At 44.6% G+C, this 22986-nt stretch overlaps 1 protein-coding gene across 4 annotated transcripts in view; it reads right to left on the bottom strand.

Moving 5' to 3' along the window:
- TBC1D23 (TBC1 domain family member 23) overlaps positions 1 to 22986 on the bottom strand; it is a 552903-nt gene that overhangs the window by 114475 nt on the left and 415442 nt on the right. For 2 of the 4 annotated variants that reach the window (XM_069204866.1, XM_069204868.1), the window contains exon 15: positions 15873 to 15917. The exons of the other annotated variants lie outside the window; for them this stretch is intronic. In XM_069204866.1, the coding sequence (XP_069060967.1) occupies positions 15873 to 15917 (45 nt within the window). The remainder of the gene's footprint in view (positions 1 to 15872; positions 15918 to 22986) is intronic. 4 annotated transcript variants of the gene reach the window in all.

Here is a 22986-nt window from a genome sequence, read left to right as displayed (position 1 = left end):
AATACCGTCAAATTTTCCGAGTTTTAACTAACTTTCCGAACCGAAACGCGGAGCGAAAAGGCACACTTCCGAACCCGATGGCAGAAAGAAAACAATCTAAGATGGAGTCGACGCCCATGCGCAATGGAGCCGAAAGGGGAGGAGTCCCTCGATCTCGTGACTTGAAAAGACTTCTTCGAAGAAAAACAACTTGTAACACCCCGAGCCCAACACTAGATGGCGGGATGTGCACAGCATGTGTATCTGCAGTTACACATGCCATCGAACACACACATATATATATATATATATACACATACATACACACACACACTACGTAATCACACATGCACAACGCAAAGCTAAAAATAAGAATTAAAAATGCATCACCATGGGGCTTGACATCAACATCATCTCTTTGCCTGCCAGCATCAAGTCATGGAACCCAGACGAACGGAAAGAGAGAGAACTACCCACAATGAGATTAGTTTTGGAGCAAGGTGTCCCTCCTCAGAAGATCTCAGTCTATCCAACTGTCAAGATCCCACTTCTTATATCCTTTAAACAAACTAAAGAGGGGAATTCTAGAAATTCCCCTTCCCATACTGTAAATTGTTGTTCAAACCCTGGCCGCACCCGGTCAGTGTTGAAAAAGAACACGCTAGAGACCGGCCAACTCTCACTGTGTTTTTCCAAGACCAAGCTCTTCCCTGCCTTACCATAAACATTCTCAGCCTAGTACATTTTATCACCAATACTCCCCTATGTTATGTGCCCATCCTCTGTGAGAAAGAGCGAAAACACGTTGCACAAGCTGTGCGTGGAAAAATTCCTGTGCCACCAATGTGACGGTGTGTAAAGCTAAGCACAAAATGGAGTCAGTGATTAAATACAAATTGCATTACAGGGGGCTTTGGGGACTCATTTTACAGTGATATAAAATCCAACTAAATGGTCAAGTCAGATTTGATATCACAGTTTTGAAAATGACCAGCAGGATCCCAGTGAGACAGGCAAAAACATACTGACATACAAGTAAAAATGGGGGTAACATGCCAAGAAAGATGGTACTTTCCTACAAAGTGCTGAAAAAGTGGCTAAAGCAATCTCTTGGAACTTTTACCCCATTGGTTAGAGAGTGGCCAGGAGTTTCTCTCATTCACAGATTGGCACAGGGCATATGTAGTACTCACCTTAGAACGCTCCTGAACCTGTGGAGATCAGAATAAGGACTGCCTTACTGCCTCAAGTACCTGAAGGTAAACTGGCATTTTGCCCCTGTAGAGTGGACTCCCTCTGTGAGTTGTGGGGAAACGACTGCTGCACCGAATGGGATGTTACTCATGTGCAGGACAGATTTGGTGGCCCCCTGTATGCCAGGGAAGGGCCACCGCGTAGTGAGATGTGTGGTGAACTGCAGAACGGGTATGTAAGACCTGACAGCCTTAGGGTGGTCTTCCCCCAACTTTTTGCCTGCAGCTATAAGTAATAGGCAGGACATGAACTAAATTGGTTTCCCTGGGCATGAAGGGTGGAGGGGCTCGCTCTTACACTTCAGAAGCCAGTGTGTCCAAAAAGGTATCATGGGGGGGGGGGGGGGGGGGGGGAGGGGGCAGGGCACCCACAAAGGTGGTCAGGGTTCCCAACAGAAGAAAAAGAGGAGAGAAAACATAAAAATAAGAAGTTCTCTAAAGGCCCCCAAAATAATTCCAAGGGAGTAGTGGTAATCAGTCCCAGTCTGATCCTAAGAAGAAAGGGTTCTTTGATCACAAGGCAGGGAGGTTTGTACCCCAATGTGCAGGGTGCTCCAAGTATCGTCACCCAAAGGGTGACTTTGAATGTCCTAAAAGGACACAGCCCCCCACTGGTGGGCAGACACCTGGGATGATTAGTGTAGCGCTCGGGGAGGAGATCGTCTCAGACAGTTTTGGGGAACAGTCAGGTGTAACTCTAGTGTCCCTGGGGGATGCATCTATGGTCCCAAAAGTCTACATGCCTGTCAATACTTCCAAGTATAGGCTGTGGATCACCATTATTGGGCAACGGGTGGAGGCTCTGCAAGACGCAGGAGCTAGCATGACAACTGTCAAGGGTCAGCTGGTGTCAGCAGAGCAGGTCCTACTAAACACACTCCACCAAGTCATAGTCACCGACAATCCTGAGAGCCATCTACCGGTGGCTCTGGTCCCCTTTGAGTGTCCATTAAGCAGTGACCTGGAGCACACTACCTGTAGGCAGGTAGAACTCGCGTCTCGCTTGGAGATGATGGGATTGCTTGAGTGGGTCTGTATGACCACATGGTCCATGGCTGCCCGGGAATCAACCGGGTAGGAAAATGGCATCCTGGGTGACCTACCTGAGCACAGAAAGTGTACCACTCTTTGGGGCTTGAGGTGACAGGCCTCAGCCCATGCAGCAAGTAAAGCCTCTGGGATCACCTAATCAACTGGCAGAATGATCTCCTGTAGAGCCAGCCTAAGGCTTGGGGTAAAGCGGCAGCACATTTGCTGGTGGTCCCCCAGTGTTACCGGGCCTTCCTACTGGTTTGGCTAATGACCTACCCCTGGCAAGACATTAAGGGCACGACAACACCTTTGCCAGGCTTGCCTCCCACTTTTATTTGCCCTGAATGAAGACAGCCTCAGATGCATTCTGCAGGTCCTGTCCCACCTGCCAGGCCAGTGGAAAGTCTGAGAAAAAGCTGAAAGATCCCTGATCCCACTTCCTGTCAATGGCATCCCCTTTGAAAGGGTGGGCATCAACACCATTGGTCCATTGGACCCCAAGGCAGCCCTAGGCAACAGGTTCATCCTGGTCTTAGTAGACCATGCCACATGCTACCCAGTGGCAATCCCTCTGTGCACAGTGACTGCACCCGTGGTGAGCAGATGTCTGATGGTAATCTTTACCCGTTTGGGCTTCCCCAAAGAGACAGTGTCTGACAGAAGCACCAACTTCATGTCTGCGTACGTGAAGTCCATATGGGATGCATGAAGTCTTACTTAAGTTCACCACACTCTATCACCCCCAATTCAATGGTCTAGTTGAAAGGTTCAACAAGAGCTTGAAGGGCATGATTGCAGGCCTACCTGAGGCCATGAGGCGTAAGTGGGACTTCCTCTTGCCATGCCTTCTTTTTGCCTACAGGAAGGAGCAACAGAAAGAAGTAGGGTTCAGACCCTTCAAACTCCTCTATGGCTACCCTGTGAGGGGACCTCTAAGTATTGTCAAGAAGGGGTGGGAGAAAGCTCCCAGGAAACCCCCTCAGGATGTGGCCAGCTACATGATGGCCCTCCGGAACCAGATGCACCGCTTTTGGAAAAAGGCCAAAAGCAACCTCAAGGCCAGCAAGAGCTACTTAAAAGCTGGCATGACCAGAAGGCCACTCTGGTGGAGTTGCAACCTGGCGACAAAGCATGGTCAAGGAGTCAGTACAGTCCAGAGCTCTCCAGGACCGCTGGGCTGGCCCATATGAGATCAAGAAGCAGGGTTCTGTGGTATATTTGGGACACCTGGTAGGTGGTGGCAAGGAGCAGCTCCCACAGGCCAAGATAGAAACCATCATGGTCTGGCAACCGCCTAAAAGCCAAATGAAAGTGAGAGCCTTCCTAAGCCTCACTGGATATTGCAGAAGATTTGTTAAGGGATATGGCACCATTGTTGCCCCCTTAACTCAACTTACTTCTAAGAAGCAGCCCAGGTTGGTGATCTGGACAGAGGCTTGTCAGAAACCTTTTGATTCTCTCAAGGAAGTGATGTGCACAGCATCTGTGCTCAGGGCCCCTGATTACTCCAAGGAATTCATCGTGCAGACGGTGGCTTCAGAGCATGGAACAGGAGCAGCCTTAGCACAGCTGAATGAGGAGGGCCTAGACCAACCAGTAGCCTTCATTAGGAGGAGCTTACTTCCATGGGAACAGAGGTGGAGTGCCATCGAAAGAGAAGCATTTGCTGTGGTCTGGCACTGAGGAAGTTGAGACCACACCTGTTTGGGACTCACTTCTGTGTTCAGATACACCAAACACCCCTCAGATGGCTCATGCAGATGAGGGGTGAACATCCTTAACTCTTGAGGTGGTCAATCTCCTTACAGGTAATGGACTTTATGGTGGAGCACCACCCGGGGCATGGCCATACCAATGCTGATGGTCTCTCTAGATTCCCCCACTTTAGTGAAGATAGCTCCGAAGAGGTTGGGTAGCTCTCCTCACGTTGACCTGACAGCCTTAGGGTGGTCTTCCCCCAACCTTTTTGCCTGCCTCCCTCCATTTTTCCGATCTCAGTTTTGCTGGTTTTAGGACTCTGCACAATCTACCACTGCTGATCAGTGATAAAGTGCTTGTATATTGGTTCCTACCCAATTGGCGCTAACAGGGTACTTGGCCAAGTTACTCAGTATCCATAGTAAGTTGGGCCCCGGGAGATCAGGAGTAAAAGGTGTCAATTGCACCCACAGTTGGGGCCAGTAACCCCTGCTTGCCCATGTGGCCCTCTGAAAGGGGTTCTGGCAATAGGGAAGGTATGTAAAGCCAAAGGACCTGCAATCACAGTTCTCCATTCCCTAAGCTCAAGGGGTTTGTGAAGAATGAGAAACCTGCCCATAATGTGATAAAAGACCCAAGCATGCAACCTGTACCTGTTCAAGACTCACATTTAGGGGCATTTGGCAGAAGATGTGCACAGTCCATAGCATGGTCTGGTCAGGCCAATTTCAAGGTAATTTTCTCTCAGTACAAAGTAGGCTCTGACCTCAGCTCTCTTTCACCATCAGTGGCTTGAAGGCCAGACCTACACCCTTGCTCACAGTTCTTGTGCACCCAGTGCAAATGCTCATGGCTTTTCAGTGTGTGCAGTGTCTTGTCCATTTACAATTATGAACAGTACCACAGGCTAGCTGTTCTGTATATAGTTATGAAAGGGGTCTTTAGACAGTTGTCAACCTCCACAGTCCTCATTTTCCCACTTCCAAAAGTGGGATGAAGACAACGTGGAAGTTAACAGCTGGACTGCTGTCTAGTTCAAATATGTGAACGGAACAGGGACACAAATCATCTACTAAAGGCCCATAACATCACATATACAGTCCTACAATAATGAGTACATGGGCAGCTCGAGAAGCGCTGGCAAAACCAATAGGTCTACCATTTGTGACCTATTGGTTTTGCCAATCATGCTTGTTATGCTGTACAGGATTCTTGATGCTGTGCAGCTTAGCTACAAAACAGAAAGAAAAAGCTTACGCAGTCGGCTGCGTAATTTTGTAAGTGCACACCTCAAGCATGCATGTCTATAAACTGACGCAAGTGCTTTTTCATCCTTTTATTATACCAATCTGAGTTGGATCGGTAATCAAAAAGAAAATCGTAACACAGGTAGGGGCAGGAAAACAACACGTAGGGTACTGCTGGAATACTGAAGGGTAGGGGTAGAGAAGCAACATTTAAGCAACACGGGGGTTGGGTAGAAGTAGCGGGGATAGAAGCAAATAGACAACATAATGTGAAGCTGTGAAAAGCAAACAGACAAAACAACATGCAGCTAAGTGGAAGCACATAGGTGAGAAAGCAATGCGGGAAGTGGTTAGATGTACACAAAGGCAAGCGCATCAGAGGGATGGCGGGGAGAGCAAGCCGAGTGTGGCAGAGAAGGACACTGAACAAGGGAGTCAGCTGGAAAACAGACACACTCTTTGAAAGTGCTTAAACTAAAAGAAAAGGGTAGTACCTGAGAAGTAAGCACTGGAAGGACACAAATAATAGGCCCATGCTCCAGGGGAAGGACAAACACAAAAAGAAGGAGGAAAACCCACACACATAACAGATGAAAATCAAGCAAATTCATGTAACAAAGGCAACCAATGGTATGCTATAGGCAGTCTCTAAGCCCACTAAAAGCTAACAAAAATTCTTGCAACAGACTCATGAGCTATCCGGTAGGAAAGAACTACAAAACAGCAGCAGAGAAAAATATTGTTTTACAGGCACCAGGAATTTACATGCATCCACTAGCTAAAATATTAAGCAACAACCAGAAATAAACTACAGTCCTGATATAGAGTTTGGCGGACCAGGTTACTCCCATTACAAATATGACAGATATCCTGTCTGTCGTATTACAAATGCCATAGGAAATAATGGACTTGTAATATGCTGGATGGGCTATGTAACATTTGTGACAGAGTAACCCAGTCCACAAACTCTACATCAAGCCCTGTGTGTCAGTCTGTTGAACCGGCTAGAAGGATGTTGAGTGATTTCAGATACTGCATCACAACGCCTCAATTTTTGCTTTGTTACATCACCTAACTGCTTCTAACATCGCCTAAGCTTCTTTCTAACGCTTTGCACAAACTTCCCTGAAAACACGATCTGCACTGCTGCATTTGATAACTGAACTCAAAAGCCTAAACTGACACCTAATTAGAAGACATCACAAAAATGTCCAAGGTAAGCATAACATGGGTACTGAAAACTAAACAGAGTCAACATTTCATTCTGCTAACAAGTGGAAAAGATAGCAATGAAAAGGTGACTTCTTGACTAAGTGAACTTTCTTAAACCTACATGCTAAAGCAATAGATAACAGTTTGCACAATAGTTAGATGCATTATGTAAAAAGAGTTAGTTTTGTTAGGAAAACGTCTCTGAATACCAGCTTCAGGAAAGAATGCTTGGAATGTTGTACCAACAGCTTATTATGAACTTAAGCATCAGCAACACCAACGGTCCGAGAAAGACTTTCAACTGATGGAATAATTTGCATTCTTTTTGTATTGTTTGCAATACAAATATGCTAGCTGGAGACAAGGTTTACCGGTAGATGCTGTGTATATTGCTCCCTTGTGTTAATGACTATGAAGGTGAAGCCTCTATGAAAATTCCAGATGATAAAACAGTCAGACCTTACGCCCAAACAAACCACAAGACGGCAATGTAATCATTACATTATGGTTGTTAGGGATGGCACTCAAAATTTGGGTAGAAGGGTATGGTTGCGTCTCATAGATGTCACTGTTCCAGCAAGTTATCCTTCAAGGGGGACTGCTCAGCTTAAAATGAATTGAGAGAACAGAACTGTAAGAAATACACTGAGCGATACAAGTCAGTTCAACCATATGCCATGAAGGAGCTCACTAGAAGATGGTCTCAAGCAAGATCTCATTGCGGACTTGCAGATATTCATTATGACACAGAGCCTCAAAAGCACAGTGATAGTTGGACAAGTTACTTACCTTCGGTAATGGACAATATCTAGCTGTAGATTCCGTACTTTTGAATCCTCCCAAGGTGTCAGAATGGATCCGGAAGATTTTTGTGAGCAGTTCCCCTGCGCGCCATTAGGTGGCGTCCATCGCTGTGATGTCCGCTGTTGGCATCGTCCGTACCAGATATGACGTTGCAGTTCCTATATCGGTGCCACCTCGGCGTGCTGAGGTCTGTTTCTTTCACGACTTTACACATCAGAAGCGCAGAGCCAAAGAAACTGACTACTGGTGCATCAAGAGTAAGGCCCTGAAAGGACAGTCCATGCACCTAGAAATCAGGTTGCAGAGAGGGGAGGATGAGTAGGTGGTTAAGGAATCTGCAACTAGATATTGACTCTACCAGATAAGGCATTACCGCATGCTAAGTAACTTGTCCATCTCATAGAGACTTCTAGCTGCAGATGAATAGATGCAAAAGCAATACCATCCCCGGTGGTGGTTCTGAAAACCAAGTTAACACTAGAAAGTCCTGCAGGACAGAATGGGCAAAGCACCCATCCCTACGGACCTGATTGTCCAGGCAGTAGTGTTTGGCAAATGCGTGCAGAAATGCCCACACTGCAGCCGGACAGATGCCAATAACTGGAACTCTGCATGCTAACGCAAAGGTCACAGCTGTAGCTCGGGTAGAATAAGTACGCAAACCTTTAGGAGGTTGCATTTTGGCCAGTGCATAGCAGAGCTTAATGCAGAGTACTACCCACCGGGAGATAGTCCAATTCTGCACTGCCTGTCCTTTTTTCGCACCCAGATACCCTAGAAAGAGTTGGTGATCCACCTGGAACTCTTTTGTATGATGAAAGTAGAATGCTAATGCTCTTTTTGGGTCCAGTTAGTGCGTACAAAGTAGGTAAGGTGATGGATTGGCCTACATGAAAGGCAGTAACCACGTTTGGCAGCAAAGAGGCCCTAGTGCGAAGCACGACTTGGTCAGGATAGTTGGAAAGGTTGAGGACAATGCCTGCAAGGTCACTCACCCTAAGGGTAGATGTAGTGGCCACAAGAAAGGATGTATTCAAAGTGAGAAGCCTGAGAAGACTGTTGTGGAGAAGCTCGAAAGGAGTGCACATTAGAAAGGTCAAAACCAAATTCAGATCCCACTGGGGCATAATGAATGGGGTTGGAGGAAAAAGATGCGTAAGACCTTTCTTAAACAGGGGACTTAAACTAAGTAGTTGATCAGGCAACCACAAAAAAAGCAGAAATGGCAGACAAATATCCTGCAAGAGTGCCCATAGCAGAGCTCTGTTGGGCCATGGAAAGGATGAAAAACAGGACCTCAGAGAGAGGGGCAGAAATGAGGAGGTCAACAGATTTGTCTGAGAACAATGCCACAAATTTCTTCCAACAGCAGCCATATGCCTTTTTGTGAGGGATGCCTGGCTGCCAAGATTATGTTACAGGCTTCAGGAGAAAGGTCAAAGGCTGTCAATTTCCACTCAAGAAGGCAGAGACTGGACAGGTTTGGGTGCGGAACCCTCCCCTGCTGCTGAGACAGAAGACACTCCCAAAGTGGAGTTCTGATTAGAGATTCAATAGATATGCTCAGTAGCTCGGGATATCAGAGTCTCCGTGCCCAACCCAGAGCCACAAGGATTACTTGGGCCTGGTCGATCTTGATCTTCTTCGGAACTATGGGCAATAGTGGTAAGGGTGGAAAGGCATACAGAAGGCAGGAGTTCCACTCAAGACGAGAAGGGTCTCCAAGCAATTGTCGCCTTGGAAACTCCAATGTGCAAAATTGCTGACATTGCTCATTCGGAGCAAAGGCAAACACATCTAACCAAGGCTCTCCCCACTGCTGAAAGAGACTTTGCGCCACCTCCGGATGGAAGCGCCATTCGTGATCCACTAGGCATTTTTGGCTGTTTTCCCACTCTGGCATTCAGAGGGCCGGCCAGATGTTGAACCATCAGGGATATGCCCTACTGTTCCAACCACGTCCAGAGTCACAGAGCCTCTTGACAAAGAGTCCACAACCCCACCGCGCCCTGCTTGTTGCAGTACCACATGGAGGTGGGTTTGCCTATGAACACCTGTACCATCTTTCCTTTGATAGAGGGAAGAAATGCTTTCAATGCTAGCAGGATCACCCTGAGCTGTAACAGGGTGATGATGAGTCCAGATACCACGGAGACCACATGCCTCTAATATTCACCTCTCCCAGATGGCCACCCTATCCCAGCAGTGACTCATCTGTCGCTACTATCAGATCTGTTTGGGGAAGGGAATGGGACCTGCCTTTGACCCATTCGCGATTTGTGAACCACTACTACAGATCTTTTGCAGTTACCCCAAGATCTGGACCTTGTAGGAGAGATTCCCCTGATGCTGTGCCCACTGGAAATTCAGGGCCCACTGCAGAGCCTGCATAAGCCATCTGGCATGTGTCACCAATGGGATACCCAGCAGCCTCAGAGTCATTCTGACTGAAATTGAGGATAGAGGCTGAAACAACTGTATCATAGCCTGAATACCCTGGACTCGCCACTCAAAAGGATAAGTCAGACACTGCACTGTGTCCAGAACAGCTCCATAGAAAGGGCGTACCTAGGAGAGAGTCAAGTGTGACTTTGGCATGTTTATAGTGACCCTCAGCAAATGCAGGAGGTCCGCTGTAGTCCTGAGGTGGGAGATGCCACCTGGGGTGAGCCCACCTTCAACAGCCAGTATTCGAGAAAGGGGAAGACTGAAACCCTTGATCTCCTCAGATGAGCTGCAAACACTGCCATCACCTTGGTGAACTTCAATAAGAAACCCAAGGAAGTGAAAGTGCTGTAGCCTACCGTGATCCACAAGTAACGTCTGTAGGCAGGCAGGATGGGAACAAGAAAATAAGTGTCCTACAAGTCCAACATTACCTTACAGTCTCCTGGGTCCAGGGTAGATAGAACCTGAGCAAGTGTGAACGTCTTGAACTTTTTCTTGAGGAAGCGATTGAGGGATCTAAGGTCTAGGATAGGGTGAAGACCCTTGTCCTTTTTGGAGAACAGAAATTAGCAGGAATAGTAACTACAGCCTACTTTTGTCACAGGAACCCTCCCAACAGCTCCTTTGGACAAGAGAGCTGTAACTTTTTTTGCGGTGAAGGGACAAATGATCCTCCATCATCTGAGCATAGGACGGTGGCATGGATGGAGGGGTAGTCTTGAAGGGGAGGGAGTAGCCCCTTCGGACTACATGTAAAACCCACCTGTCTGATGTAAAGGATTGCCGGGGAGCAGGGGATAGTGAATCCTGCCATCAAATGGCCCATGGTGGGAAACAGCCAGACTAGGAAGCTTTCTGGGTAGGGAGGACTGCCCAGACCGCTGGCCACCTGATCCACGAGGTCAGAGGGTCCCATGCCTTCATCCAAGCAAAGGCTGGGCAGCATGCATGTAACAGTGGCTGGCCAGGAATGAAAGCAGTTGGAGGCCCCTTCTGTAGCCACGAAAGGCAGACTGGGGGATGTGGGACTATCGAGAAACCCAAGCACCTGGCAGTAGCCCGAGAATCCTTGAAGCGCTCAAGCACTCTAAAAAGACGTGTGCCATCACAAGGCATGTCCATCAAGGAAGCTTGAACATCCCCTGAAAAGCCGGATGTCCTTAGGCAGGCAAGGCGCCTCAGGGGCACTGTCGACAAAACCACTTTGCCTAGTGAGTCAGTTGGGTCCAGTCTACAACAGATTGTGAACTTTGCTGCATCTCTCCCTTCTGCAACAGCCTGGGAGAGTACAGCCGGGCCTCCAGGACCTGTGGCAGCACTTGCACAATTGAATCCCACAGCAAGTGAGAATAATGGCCAAAGAAGAATGTGGTGTTCACGGATCACAATGCAGGGCTGGAGGAAGAAAACATTTTCTTCCAAAGTGAGTCCAGCCTTTTGGTTTCCCTATCAATGGAAGCAGGAGGGAATGCCCCCTGGGATGTAGAAGCTTGGCCTACCAAGCTCTCAGGGCAGGGCTGTCAAGAAATTTGGGTCCCCAGGTGCCGGGCGAAGGTGGCGGGCAATAGTCCTGTTCACAGGAGCCCCTGTGCTGGGTTTGGACCAGGTCCCCAGTAGGACATCAGTGAGGGCATTGAATGGGAGTAAGGGTTCTGAGGTAGAAACTTCCGGTTGGAGCAACTCTATCAAGAGATTAATCTTGATGGGCATTGAAGGCAGCTGGAGTTCCAAGACCTTAGCTGCCCTCCTCACCACCATAGCATAAGATGCTCCCATCCTCCGTAGCCACGGTAGGCAGAGAAAGCATGCCATGATCTGGAGAAGTTTCCAGTCTGCTGGCCTAAACCAAATCTTCACACCAGCCCATGTGTTCATGGAGCTGGTATTGTAAAATATCCAGCAGCTCCTCCAATTCATCCCAAGGCCTAACCGATAGTAAAAGCGCTCAGGATCCGATCTAGGAGGCCAAGCTTCTGAGGGCGTCAAAGTAGGCGTCGTAAGACATCCATCTGGCTCCGTGCTGGGGATTACAATGGGGATGGAGCCACCTGTGGGAGCGGACGGTGCCGGGAGTGTCTGGACTGGCGTCAAGAAAGGTCGAGGTAGTATGAATAACACCCGTAAGGATCCAGGACTGGGATCCCCTGGTGCCCATTGGCGTGGAGACTGAAGCCACCGGTGCGGAACCCGAAGGGGACCCTTCCAACTGTGTGGTTTCCAAAGGTACTTCAGCTGTGTCAGGCTGCTCAAAAATGAAGTGCATGGCCTTATACACCACTCTGAGCTGGGCAGGGGTCTTTTGGCTCCTCGGGGAGCCACGGAGTTGGTCCAGGTGCAGGTTCCACAGAATGAGGCCTAGAGCGTCGATGCTCTCTCATCTCATCGGCCGACAGAAAAGCAGAAGACAAAGAACACTTTGATTTCTTCTTGTGCCTCAACTTACCTCATCGCCCGAGTACTTCGAGTGGGATGATGACAATGGAGGACTCCGTGAGCAATCCCAGGACCTTCTTCTCGACAGATCTTGACTTGTACAGAGTCAGGCGTCTGACCTCCATCAGCTTCAGTAACTGCTCCTTTAAAGCCTTCGGATGCATGGCCTGACACTAGGAGCACGACTTTGGGTCATGGTCAAGCACCAGGCACCAAAGACACACACAGTGTGGATCCATAATGGACGTTGCCCAATGAGAGGATCCACAGGGCTTGAAGCTGGTCTTTCTGGATGACATCCTCGACACACCAGGAGTAAACCAAAAAATACTTGACAAAAAAATCTAAACGATCCAGTCAAAAATTGACTGAGGGGTAGCTCTCTTTGGATCAGCACTTTCTGGCATAGAGAGAAAAGAACTGATGTCAGCGTGCCAGGGTGGCGCCTTTTAAGGAACTGTGATGTCATACCTGGCGCAGTTGATGCCGACGACGGACGCAGAGTCGATCGACACCACCTAAAGCACACAGGTGCACTGATCATGAAAATCTTCCAGATCTAGTCTGATGCCTAGGGAGAATTCAAAGGTAAGGAATCTGCAGGTGGAAGTCTCTATCAGATAAAGCACAATACTCTGGACCACGGATAGATAGCAAAATGTAAAACATGGCCACCTAACTGAAATTAGTCTTCTAAGAAGTTTGAAGGTGACAGCTAACTATACACAAAATTGCTCTGTTGTATTGGACCTTCAAATTACTTGTTTTTTCTTGCTTTTGAGCATTGTAAAATATAAATGCATATATCCTGACTCCTGATTATTTGGTAACAAGACAAGCAGTCACGAGCTACCGTCAATAGTGAGCTAACATGAATGGCACAGTCTACAATAGTAATATCAGAAAACACATGTTGATAAAAGACCATCGCACTAGAGACCCCGGTGGGTGCTTCAAAGCACAATTTTCACAGAATTAACAATTCAGTTGACATTTGTAAAGCAATTCACGTGGACAGACTGGCACACATCCGCATTCCATATTTAATAATCTGGTAGTGTCACAGTTCCAGCCGTGTCTAGAAGTATTAAGTGAAAAGAAAATGGGACAGCTAATATACCAAGGGGGATAAATGTCAGCTAGAAACCAAAAGGTGCTGTACGATATGTTAGTCTTTCTACCAGGAGTCAGAGAGCTCTAAGCCTGGCAAGAGCTACTGAATGTTTCGGATGGTAAGAAATTAAGGTTGTAGAAGAAGGGCCACTTAAATACTGCCCAAGAAAGGAGGCAGATAGCACTAGACATCTGTCTGTTGTCCATGAACATTTATTCAAGGTCAACTATGTAAATAAGAATTCCTGTAGGTTTCAGAAACCGAAAGAACGTTTTTTAATCCTATCTTTAGGAGACGGATAGAAGAGACTGGATAATTTAAAGCCATAAAGTGCAATTATTGCAACACATCTGCATGGGGTCAATGAGAGGTCAACGCCGGAAACGCGTGACTCCCAGCCTGCCATATATGATTTACAACTACTTCATCACTGCTTAGTTACTTAATTAAAACCATTATTACATATTTCAAAGGAAGGAATACTTCCTAATCAGAATTAGCACGTCATATAGTACGCGCAGGTACACATTTTATCAATTAAGATTAAACAAATGTTTTTTTTTTTAAAAGGAAAAGTATTAATGTATTCATATAGTACTTTGAATAAAAATACTATACTAAATAAATGCATGATGAACTAGGACAATTTCTCATTGACATCAATCACCTTTCAATTCCCATCAGCGCTTCCAGTTAATTGTCTCTTGGATACAGTTATTACCACACACACACGGTTCTGTCCCAAAGAATTCCATGTCCTAGATACCCTTTCCGTGAATTAACTATGTACCACTCCAGCTGAAACACTGAATCTCTAATAGAGACATTGTTTAAGCATTTATCTTGAAGGGCACTGAGCACATATAGAGTACCAGCTAACCAGAATTACTATGCAAATGAAATAATCAATTAATGAATTTGATGAATTTGATTATGGATAAAATGTGATTTGAATTCAATTTAAAATAAAGATAAGCTTTAGAGAGTTTTGCGGAAATATTTTTTTATATATGATACCAATTTGCAAATAAACAGTGAATAAGAAAATTAGACTAGCTAGGGCTAAAGTATAAGGAGTATTCAGGTCTGCAAGCAAGATCTGCTAGTGCTATGTGTAAAACATTCATCTTCAAAACGAAGACTGCATCTCACAATGAGGATGTGAAGAAATGACAAAGGTTATATCTGTGAAAGTGCCTTAAATGTTTACGTTCAAGGTAGCTGATGACCTTCGGAATAGCAAAGAAGTTGATGTATGAAATGTCAGTATAAGAATGGATCTACCTACCTGTCCTATATTTATCCAACGATTCATCGGTATGAAAAACATCAACAGACCTGTGTTAATGAGGATAAGATTTGAGACATTTGAGACAAGAGATATTGTTAATGTACTGAAATATTTAAACTAACTTAAAGCAAGTGTGCTGAATGGGGTCCGAAACTTATTTTTTGTTTAGTATGATTGACAGATAAGGCGGCTATTATATGCACCACTTTCTTGTTATTTTTCAGACTGGTATGCTACCTTCTTGTAGAACGCAGAGTGGAGAGGCAGATTTGCAAATTTATAACAAAAAAGCCTTGAGTGGCCGAACCATATTTCAGTTAATATCTCACTGAGTTGGATACAAGGGGGTTTTAGAGTTAGGCCCTCAAAATCTACAATGGCACATTTTTACACTAAACTGCTTGACAAAAAGAATAAGAAAAAGGCAGTAGACGCCCTATTAAGAGTATGATAACAAGACTAAAGTAGTTTTTAACTGCCAAAACTAGAAGTTTATGTGGCTTGGCGACGAGAAACAAAAGTACAAAAGGAAGTAAGATGCCAGTCAGAAGAAGCCCTAAATCAAGAATATTTAAGCATGACTGCAAAATAAAAGCTCGTCTAGATTTTGCCAAGTATGAAAATAAGGAGGTCCTGTAAATCAAGGAGACTGACAAGTTTAAATTGCTCTATGGAGAAAGTGTGCTGGTTCCTATGAAGAGAACATAATAATTGATTGTGGTGCCAATTTTACTATGTGGGTCAGACTTTAAGGGGCAAATAGATTGCTGTATCATAAGCTAGACATTTTTGAGGCGAAAATGTGAACAATCCTAAATGAAATATAAACGTGTAATCTGTCTGTTTGGTTGACAATTTAAGGAAATGCCTATTATCCTAAAGGCATAAAAGTGTGAAAACCTTTCTTGATTCTAATTCTTTTTAAGAAAGACAACACATGATGTATGACATTTGTGAGAAGAAGCTCTGTATTAGAAACAATTTTCATTCGGGAATTAGCACCTCACAATAAACTGGATTTGTAAATTGGCAACTAAAGGGAATGTAAACGGACTGGCTGGCATCACAATGCATTTATTTGTGTATTTTTAATAACCTGAGTCGCACAACAATCCACTTTTTCTCACATGATATTCACTAGCCTAGAATTGCCTTTCTCTCGGCCTTCCGAGTTACCTTATTTTATCTTATTATCTAGGGTACGTTAGGGCATTTAGAAAAACCATCAGTTGACTAGACATACAAATCTTTAAAAGAATCTCGGATGATGTTGGTGCGCCCAATGCTTAGAAGCAATAGAATGGTGTGCTTAACTACAGATAAAGGTGCTCGATTCAGGCAGTGTTGTTAAGGTGGCTTACCGCTCCATATTTGCTTTGTCTGGCCATGGGAGAGTCAATGACATTCTATACACCACAATGAGGCAGAAGAACAGAAACAATTAAAATGCAAGTAAATCAAACAGTCATGAAGCACATGAGTATTAAGGAACATAAGACAATAAAATAATTTAATAAATATCTGTCACTAAAAACGCCAACAAAACACAAATCTGGGCTTTAAATGGATTAATGATGACGGAGAGTTTCTTTCTTAGTTTTGACTTGTTTTCCAGTATTCAACTAACCTTTTGGTCTACTAGTGTAAAGTAATTCATCAAATAAGTCAAGAAGCATGTTCACGTCTCCGAATTTCATAATAACTGCTAGTGTACACAAAGAAAGATGAACTCCGAGTAAATAATCTGAATTTAAGCTTAGATTCACATTTCATTCATTCTAACTGACAAATATCTTTACACCTTTCAAAACAAAGTTTGACAGATTTTCTCCAAAACTATAAAACTATTTTGAGTTGGAGCAGATATTATCCTCTGGTCCAAGTCTGGTGTCATCTCATCCAGTATTCCTGCTTCCCAAAAAACCCAGTGAGCATTGAAAACAAAATGGTGGGTGATGAAAATTCCTGCTCACCTACTATTTGACCAATCTGCTCAAGTAATTCCTAACCCACCTGAAAACTAGCCTTTTTTTGGAGAGAAGCGGGAGGGCAGTGGGAATGTGAACATTTTGTGCAGGTTTGTCAAAACAGGCAAAAGGTATCAATGAAATACACACAAAAAAAATGTATACGAACTAATGATCTGAACCAGAAATATATAGATCTTAGTGTGGGCTCTATAATTATATATGTATGCATTTGCGAATATACATATGTGTAGCTGAAAAAAAATGTTAAAAGGAAGGTACAGATTTTTATTTTGAAGATACAATATTGTGCACTTTAAAAAAAAAAACTCTTCTCAAACTACATCGGAAGGGATGTTACGGTTATCATATAAAATCTAAATAGTGAAATTCCTCAGCTATGAACGGATCTCCTAATGCATCCCTCACACCATAAAGTCACACACCATATCAGCAGTGATTTCATTGTTGCATCAAAGTGCTAGATTCTAAATGTCACAAATATTGCTAATCACCTAGACAAAATCATTTGTTTTTTGAAATGCAGCGAATACAATTCTTGCAGCATGTCCAGTGAAAGTTCATGAGAACATTTGATAGCTTTCTCCGGTGTATCTCAAAGGTTCTCATCTCACATCACTCTTTTGCATTTGTAAACAGTCAGGAGTCCTTTTACAGAGCAGTGACGTTCTCCCCTTAATGTATTTGGGCTAGAAAGCCTATTCAAATAAGTGAATGCACAGAACAAGAAACATTTTTATATTACTCATGTGCCATTTTAACCCCTTTCGCTGCCAGGCTTTTTCCCTCTCAGACGCCAAGCCTTTTTTTGGCTATTTGGGGCAGTTCGCACTTAGGTACTCATAACTTTTTGTCCACATAAGCTACTGACTTCAAATATGCATCCTTTTTTCCCCAACATCCTAGGGATTCTAGAGGTACCCAGACTTTGTGGGTTCCCCTGAAGAAGACCAAGAAATTAGCCAAAATACAGCAAACATTTCGTTTTTTTTTCTTCAAAAAAATGGGGAAAAGGGCTGCAGAAGAAGGCTTGTGGTTTTTCCCCTGAAAATGGCATCAACAAAGGGTTTGCAGTGCTAAAATCACAATCTTCCCAGCTTTTAGGAACAGGCAAACTTGAATCAGAAAACCCCATGTTCAACATAATTTTAGCATTTTACTGGGACATACCCCATTTTTACTATTTTATGTGCTTTCAGCCTCCTTCCACTTAGTGACAGAAATTGGTGTGAAACCAATGCTGGATCCCAGAAAGTTAAACATTTCTGAAAAGTAGACAAAATTCTAAATTTAGCAATGGGTAATTTGTGTAGATCCTACAAGGGTTTCCTACAGAAAATAGCTGAAGTAAAAAAAATATTGAAATTGAGGTAAAAAACAAAAATTTTCTCAATGTTTTACTCTGTAACTTGTTCCTGCGATGTCAGATTTTTTAAAGCAATATACCGTTACGTCTGCTGGAATCTTCTGGTTGCGGGGATATTAGGACTTATAGGTTCATCAAGAACCCTAGGTACCCAGAGCCAATAAATGAGCTGCACCTTGCAATGGGTTTCCATTCTATACCGGGAATACAGCAATTAATTTGAAAAATAGGTATCAAGAAAACCTTTGTATTTCCAAAAAGATGAGGTGTTGAAAAGCAGTGGTTATTTGCACATCTCTGAATTCCGGGGTTCCCATACTAGCATGTGAATTACAGGGCATTTCTCAATGACATGTCTTTTTTTACACACTGTCGTACATTTGGAAGTTAAAAATGAAGAGAAAGACAAGGGGCAATAACACTTGTTTTGCTATTCTGTATTCCCCCAAGTCTCCTGATAAAAATGGTACCTCACTTGTGTGGGTAGGCCTGATGCTCGCGACAGGAAACGCAACATGGACACAAAACATTTTTACATTGAAATCTGATGTGTTTTTTGCAAAGTGCCTAGCTGTAGATTTTCGCCTCTAGCTCAGCCGGCACCTTGGGAAACCTACCAAACCTGCTCATTTTTTAAAACTAGACACCAAGAGGAATCCACGATGGGGTGACTTGTAGAGCTCTGACCAGGTTCTGTTACCCAGAATCCTTTGCAAACCTCAAAATGTGGCCAGAAAAACACTTTGTCCTCTCATTTTGGTGACAGAAAGTTCTGGAATCTGCGAGGAGCCACAAATTTCCTTCCAACCAGCATTTCCCCAAGTCTCAGATAAACATGATATCACACTTGTGTGGGTAGGCCTAGCGCCCGCGACAGGAAATGCCCCAAAACACAACATGGACACATCAAATTTTCCCAAAGAAAACAGGTGTTTTTTGCAAAGTTCCTACCTATGGATTTTGGCCTCTAGCTCAGCCGGCACCTAGGGAAACCTACCAAACCTGTGCATTTTTTAAACCTAGACACCTAGGGGAATCCAAGATGTGAAGCACACCACTCTGGAATCAACCAGATGTTTAGTTTTCAGATATGTCTGGGTCTTGTGGATTTTTCTACATGGCAGCGTCCCAAAGTCAAAGAAGTGCAGCCCTCACCATTCCAAGTGGGGTGATTTTGAGAATTACCAAGCTCTCATGGCCCAAATGTAAAACCAAAACTCAAAATAATCAAATGTCTTCTTGCTTGCCATGGGATAAAATGTTTTAGTGTGCGGGGGGAAAGCTGAAAGACTTACCACCTTCAGTTGGGGTGGGGGCATAACCAGGCCCATACTGGTTGGTAGCCACCACCCCACTATTTTTTTTATTTTTTTAAATTCCATGCCATCTAGTAGACTTTCTGTCCCCCCCCCCCCCCCAGGGTGTGGATCGGGGGTAATTGCCCCGTTTCCCCACTGGTGGGCAGAGCAACTTTCGCCCCATTTATTTGGGGTGGGGGTATGAACATACCCCCACCCTCTTATTATGAAAAAAAATCTTCCCTGGTCTCCGGTGGGCTTTCTGCCTCCCTTGAGGGCAGATGGGCCTTCCAAAAATAGGCCGATATGCCCCCAAGGGGGCCAGATATGGCCAACAGTAATGTGCCTCCATGGAGAGCGATCCTTGCCCAAGGGGCAGCCCCCCAAACAAAACACACACATACACACACACCAATCCCTGGTGTCTAGTGATTTCTGCACCCCTTGGGGGCAGATTGGCCTAACAAAAATAGGCTGATCTGCCCCCAAGGGGGGCAGAAATGGCCTAAATACAATTTGCCCCCCAGAGGAGCGACCCTTGCCTAGGGGTTCGCTCCCCATACATAAAAAGAGAACGTAAATATATATATGTATATATATATATATATATATCCCCGGTGTCTAGAGGTTTCAACCCCGACAACCACGCCACCCCCCACAGGCGCAGATCTGGCCTAGAAACAATTTGGCCCCCCAGGGAGCGACCCTTGCTGAAGGGTGTCACATACTAAACATAAAAGAAAAAAAAATCCCTGGTGTCTATGGCGGGGGCAGAAATTGCCTAAAAATTATGTTCATTTAAAAAAAAAAAAAAAAATCTCTGGTGTCTAGTGGTTTCTGCCCCTAAAAATTATGTGCTCCCTTATATGAATTTCAAAAACAAACAAAAAAAATCCCTGGTGTCTAGTTGGCATTTCTGTTGCAGAAATGCTTGCACAGACATGAAAGGAAAGGAAAGGCCATTCCTTTCCTTTCCTTTCATGTCTCTGCTAGCCCCCTCCTCCCGAACGGAAGAGAAATGCTGAGCATGTTGCTTCCGCAATCACGCTGGAAGCATGCTTCCGGCGCGATGGGAGGTGACCTCTGAGATCAGCACGCTTTCACATGCTGGTGTCATCAGACGTCACTGAGGGGTCAGGGGTTCGGGGGTGCAAGGGGAAGCGATTCCCCTTCCAGTCCTGACCTGGGGGGGGGCAGCCCTCGAGGGGAGCGCTAGCCCTTCCCCCAAGGGCCGGTAAATGGTAATGGTTACGTCCATGGCGCGCGCACACAGCAAGGCATGCAAGGGGTTAAAATGTACTTGCTGGAAGACTGGGAGATAATGCATTTTTTGTTAAGTGTGAGCGTACATCTGAAATGTAATAAGGAGACCTCGTTAGAGAGTGTGCCTGTTACTCTTCTGCCCAGCATTAGCTTCCTTATCCTCCCCTAAGGCGGAGTTCACAGGAATAGCTTTAACTAATAGCCTAAGAATTGGCAAATAACAGATGAGCGTTTCCATGTGAAGGCTTATTGTGTGAAGGTATCCATGATGTTCTTACCCAAGGAAGAATAAGAACGAAACACTCTTTAGGGCTAAGAAGCGCTGTAATCTGCTGACAAATGGGGCAACATTTCAGAATCCACCATCAGGAGCGGAATCTTGCTTTAATTAAGAATAAGCCAATTATCACCTTATTGCGTATTCAATCACATTGTAGTAAGCTTCTGTTCATAATGCATTCTTTTCATAGTCGCTGGATAAGCCAAAGAAAAGACCCTTGTCATCACTGTAGTCTACGCTCCTGTAGATGTTAGCAATATTTGTGCATAAAACAATATATAAATAATAAATATGGAGAGCGCTGGGGCACCTTAAGGTGCTGATATACTTGCACAAATTCTGGTCTTCTAAGACAAAGGAGGCACACATAATGGTTTCAATGAACACTCCTGATACATACTTTCATCTCTCCAGGAAGCCTCATAGTCAGCCTTATCAAAGGCACCTTAACTTGCTGGATGGGCTCCACAGGAAAATAAAAATCAAACTACTGGTCTAGGGACAGCTTAACCAAAGAGACACCATAAAGAATGTAGCATAACCTCAAAAGATGCAAGGGAGGAGAAAGTAATGAGAGAAAAGCATTGACTCCAAGAGACAATAGGTCAGATCAATTGGGGCCAAATCGCAGGAAAAGTTAAGCAAACCCCAAACCAAGGGCAAAGAAAGACAGAGGAATATAAACCATCTAGTATAGGAATACAGTTACTTACCTTCAGTATTACATTATCTGGTAGAGTCCTTACCTTAGAGGTATTACCTTTTCTTGCAGAGTCCTTACCTCAGAACAGTGGTTCCCAACCTGTGGTTTGGGGACCCCTGGTGGTCCGCAAAGCCTACTCGGGGGGTCCGCGACTGCTTAGTAAATTAAATAGTATTAAAAGATTAATAAAGGAGACATAAATTAAAAAGGCAAAACGTAAATCTGAACATTTTATAATGTTCTATAGATGTGAAGGTATTTACAATTGGAGGCTAAAAATTAAGTTAGTGTCCTCATTTTGATTAGTGGAAGCAGTGCAAGTGCATCAAACAGAATGTAGTATGGACATCTGGGGGCCTCCAGTGAATTTAGAAAAGGTCCAACCTTCCACATCATTTTTTTTTTTTTTTATTTGTTTGAGGATTAAATAAATTAGTAAATATTTTGTGTATCGGGAGGGTCAGTAAAGAATGTGCGTCTAGATAGTCTTTATCAGGTAAGACCTTACTGAAGGTAAGTAACTTATTCATCTGATAGAGACTTCTAGATGCAGATTTCTTACCTCAGAATAGATACAAAAGTAACATCTTCCCTGCAGGGGACACTGCGAACTGTGCTGTGATCAAAAAATCCTGGAGGACTGAACAGAAAAAGTGCCTGTCACAACGAACCTGACCACAAAGGCAGTGGTGCTTGGTAAATGTGTGCAACGATGCCCACACTGCTGTCTGACAGAGGTACAGGACAGGGAATCAGTGAGTTAATGTAGCAATGAGCTCGCAAGTTTTCATGGGGTTGCTTCTTGGGCAATGAGTAGCAAATCCTAATGCAGAGTACAATCCACATGGAGATGGCCAGTTTCTGCACTGCTTTCCCCCTTCTTTGTTCCAGTGAACCCAACAAAGAGCTATTCATCCACACAGTATTTTGTTGTGTGATCGATGTAGAAGTCTTTTTGAGTCCAGGCAATGGAGTCTCTCCTCCTTCCTGGAGGGGTGAGGCAGAGCAAAGAAGGTCGGAAGTATGATGATTTGGCCAATGTGGGAATCTGTCACAACCTTAGGCAGAAAAGAGGCACAGGTTGGGAGAACCAGTTTGTTTGGTAGAAGCTGGTGTACAGAGGGTGAACAAAAAGCCCCGGCAGCTCGCTGACACATCTGGCTGATGTGATGGCCATAAAGGCAACTTTGTAGATTGTCAGGAGTCTTAGAGGACAGCTAAGCGTGGGTTCAAAGGGTGAACACATTAAGGAGGTTAAAACCAAATTAATATCCTACTGAGGCACAACAAACAGTTTGGGGGAAAACATGTTGAAGTCTTTTCAGAAAACTTGTTGCAATGGTTGACTTGAACAGGGACGGTTGATCTGGCAACCGTAAAAAAGCTGTTGGTGGCTAACAGGTACCCTTTATCTGTGCCCAATGTCTTGCTGGGTTAACGACAAAAACGACAACACTTTAGACAAAAAAGCAGTAAGAGGGTTAACATGTTTTTCAGTTCACCAAACCACGAACTTGCCACAACAACAGTCATATACAGACTCTGTGGATGGATGCCTGGTTGCCATGATGACCTCA

This window comes from Pleurodeles waltl, chromosome 8 (genome assembly GCF_031143425.1).
Source record: "Pleurodeles waltl isolate 20211129_DDA chromosome 8, aPleWal1.hap1.20221129, whole genome shotgun sequence".
Lineage (NCBI taxonomy): Eukaryota > Metazoa > Chordata > Amphibia > Caudata > Salamandridae > Pleurodeles > Pleurodeles waltl.
The sequence above is the reverse complement of the archived record's forward strand: the minus strand, read 5'-3'. Positions and strand labels throughout refer to the sequence as shown.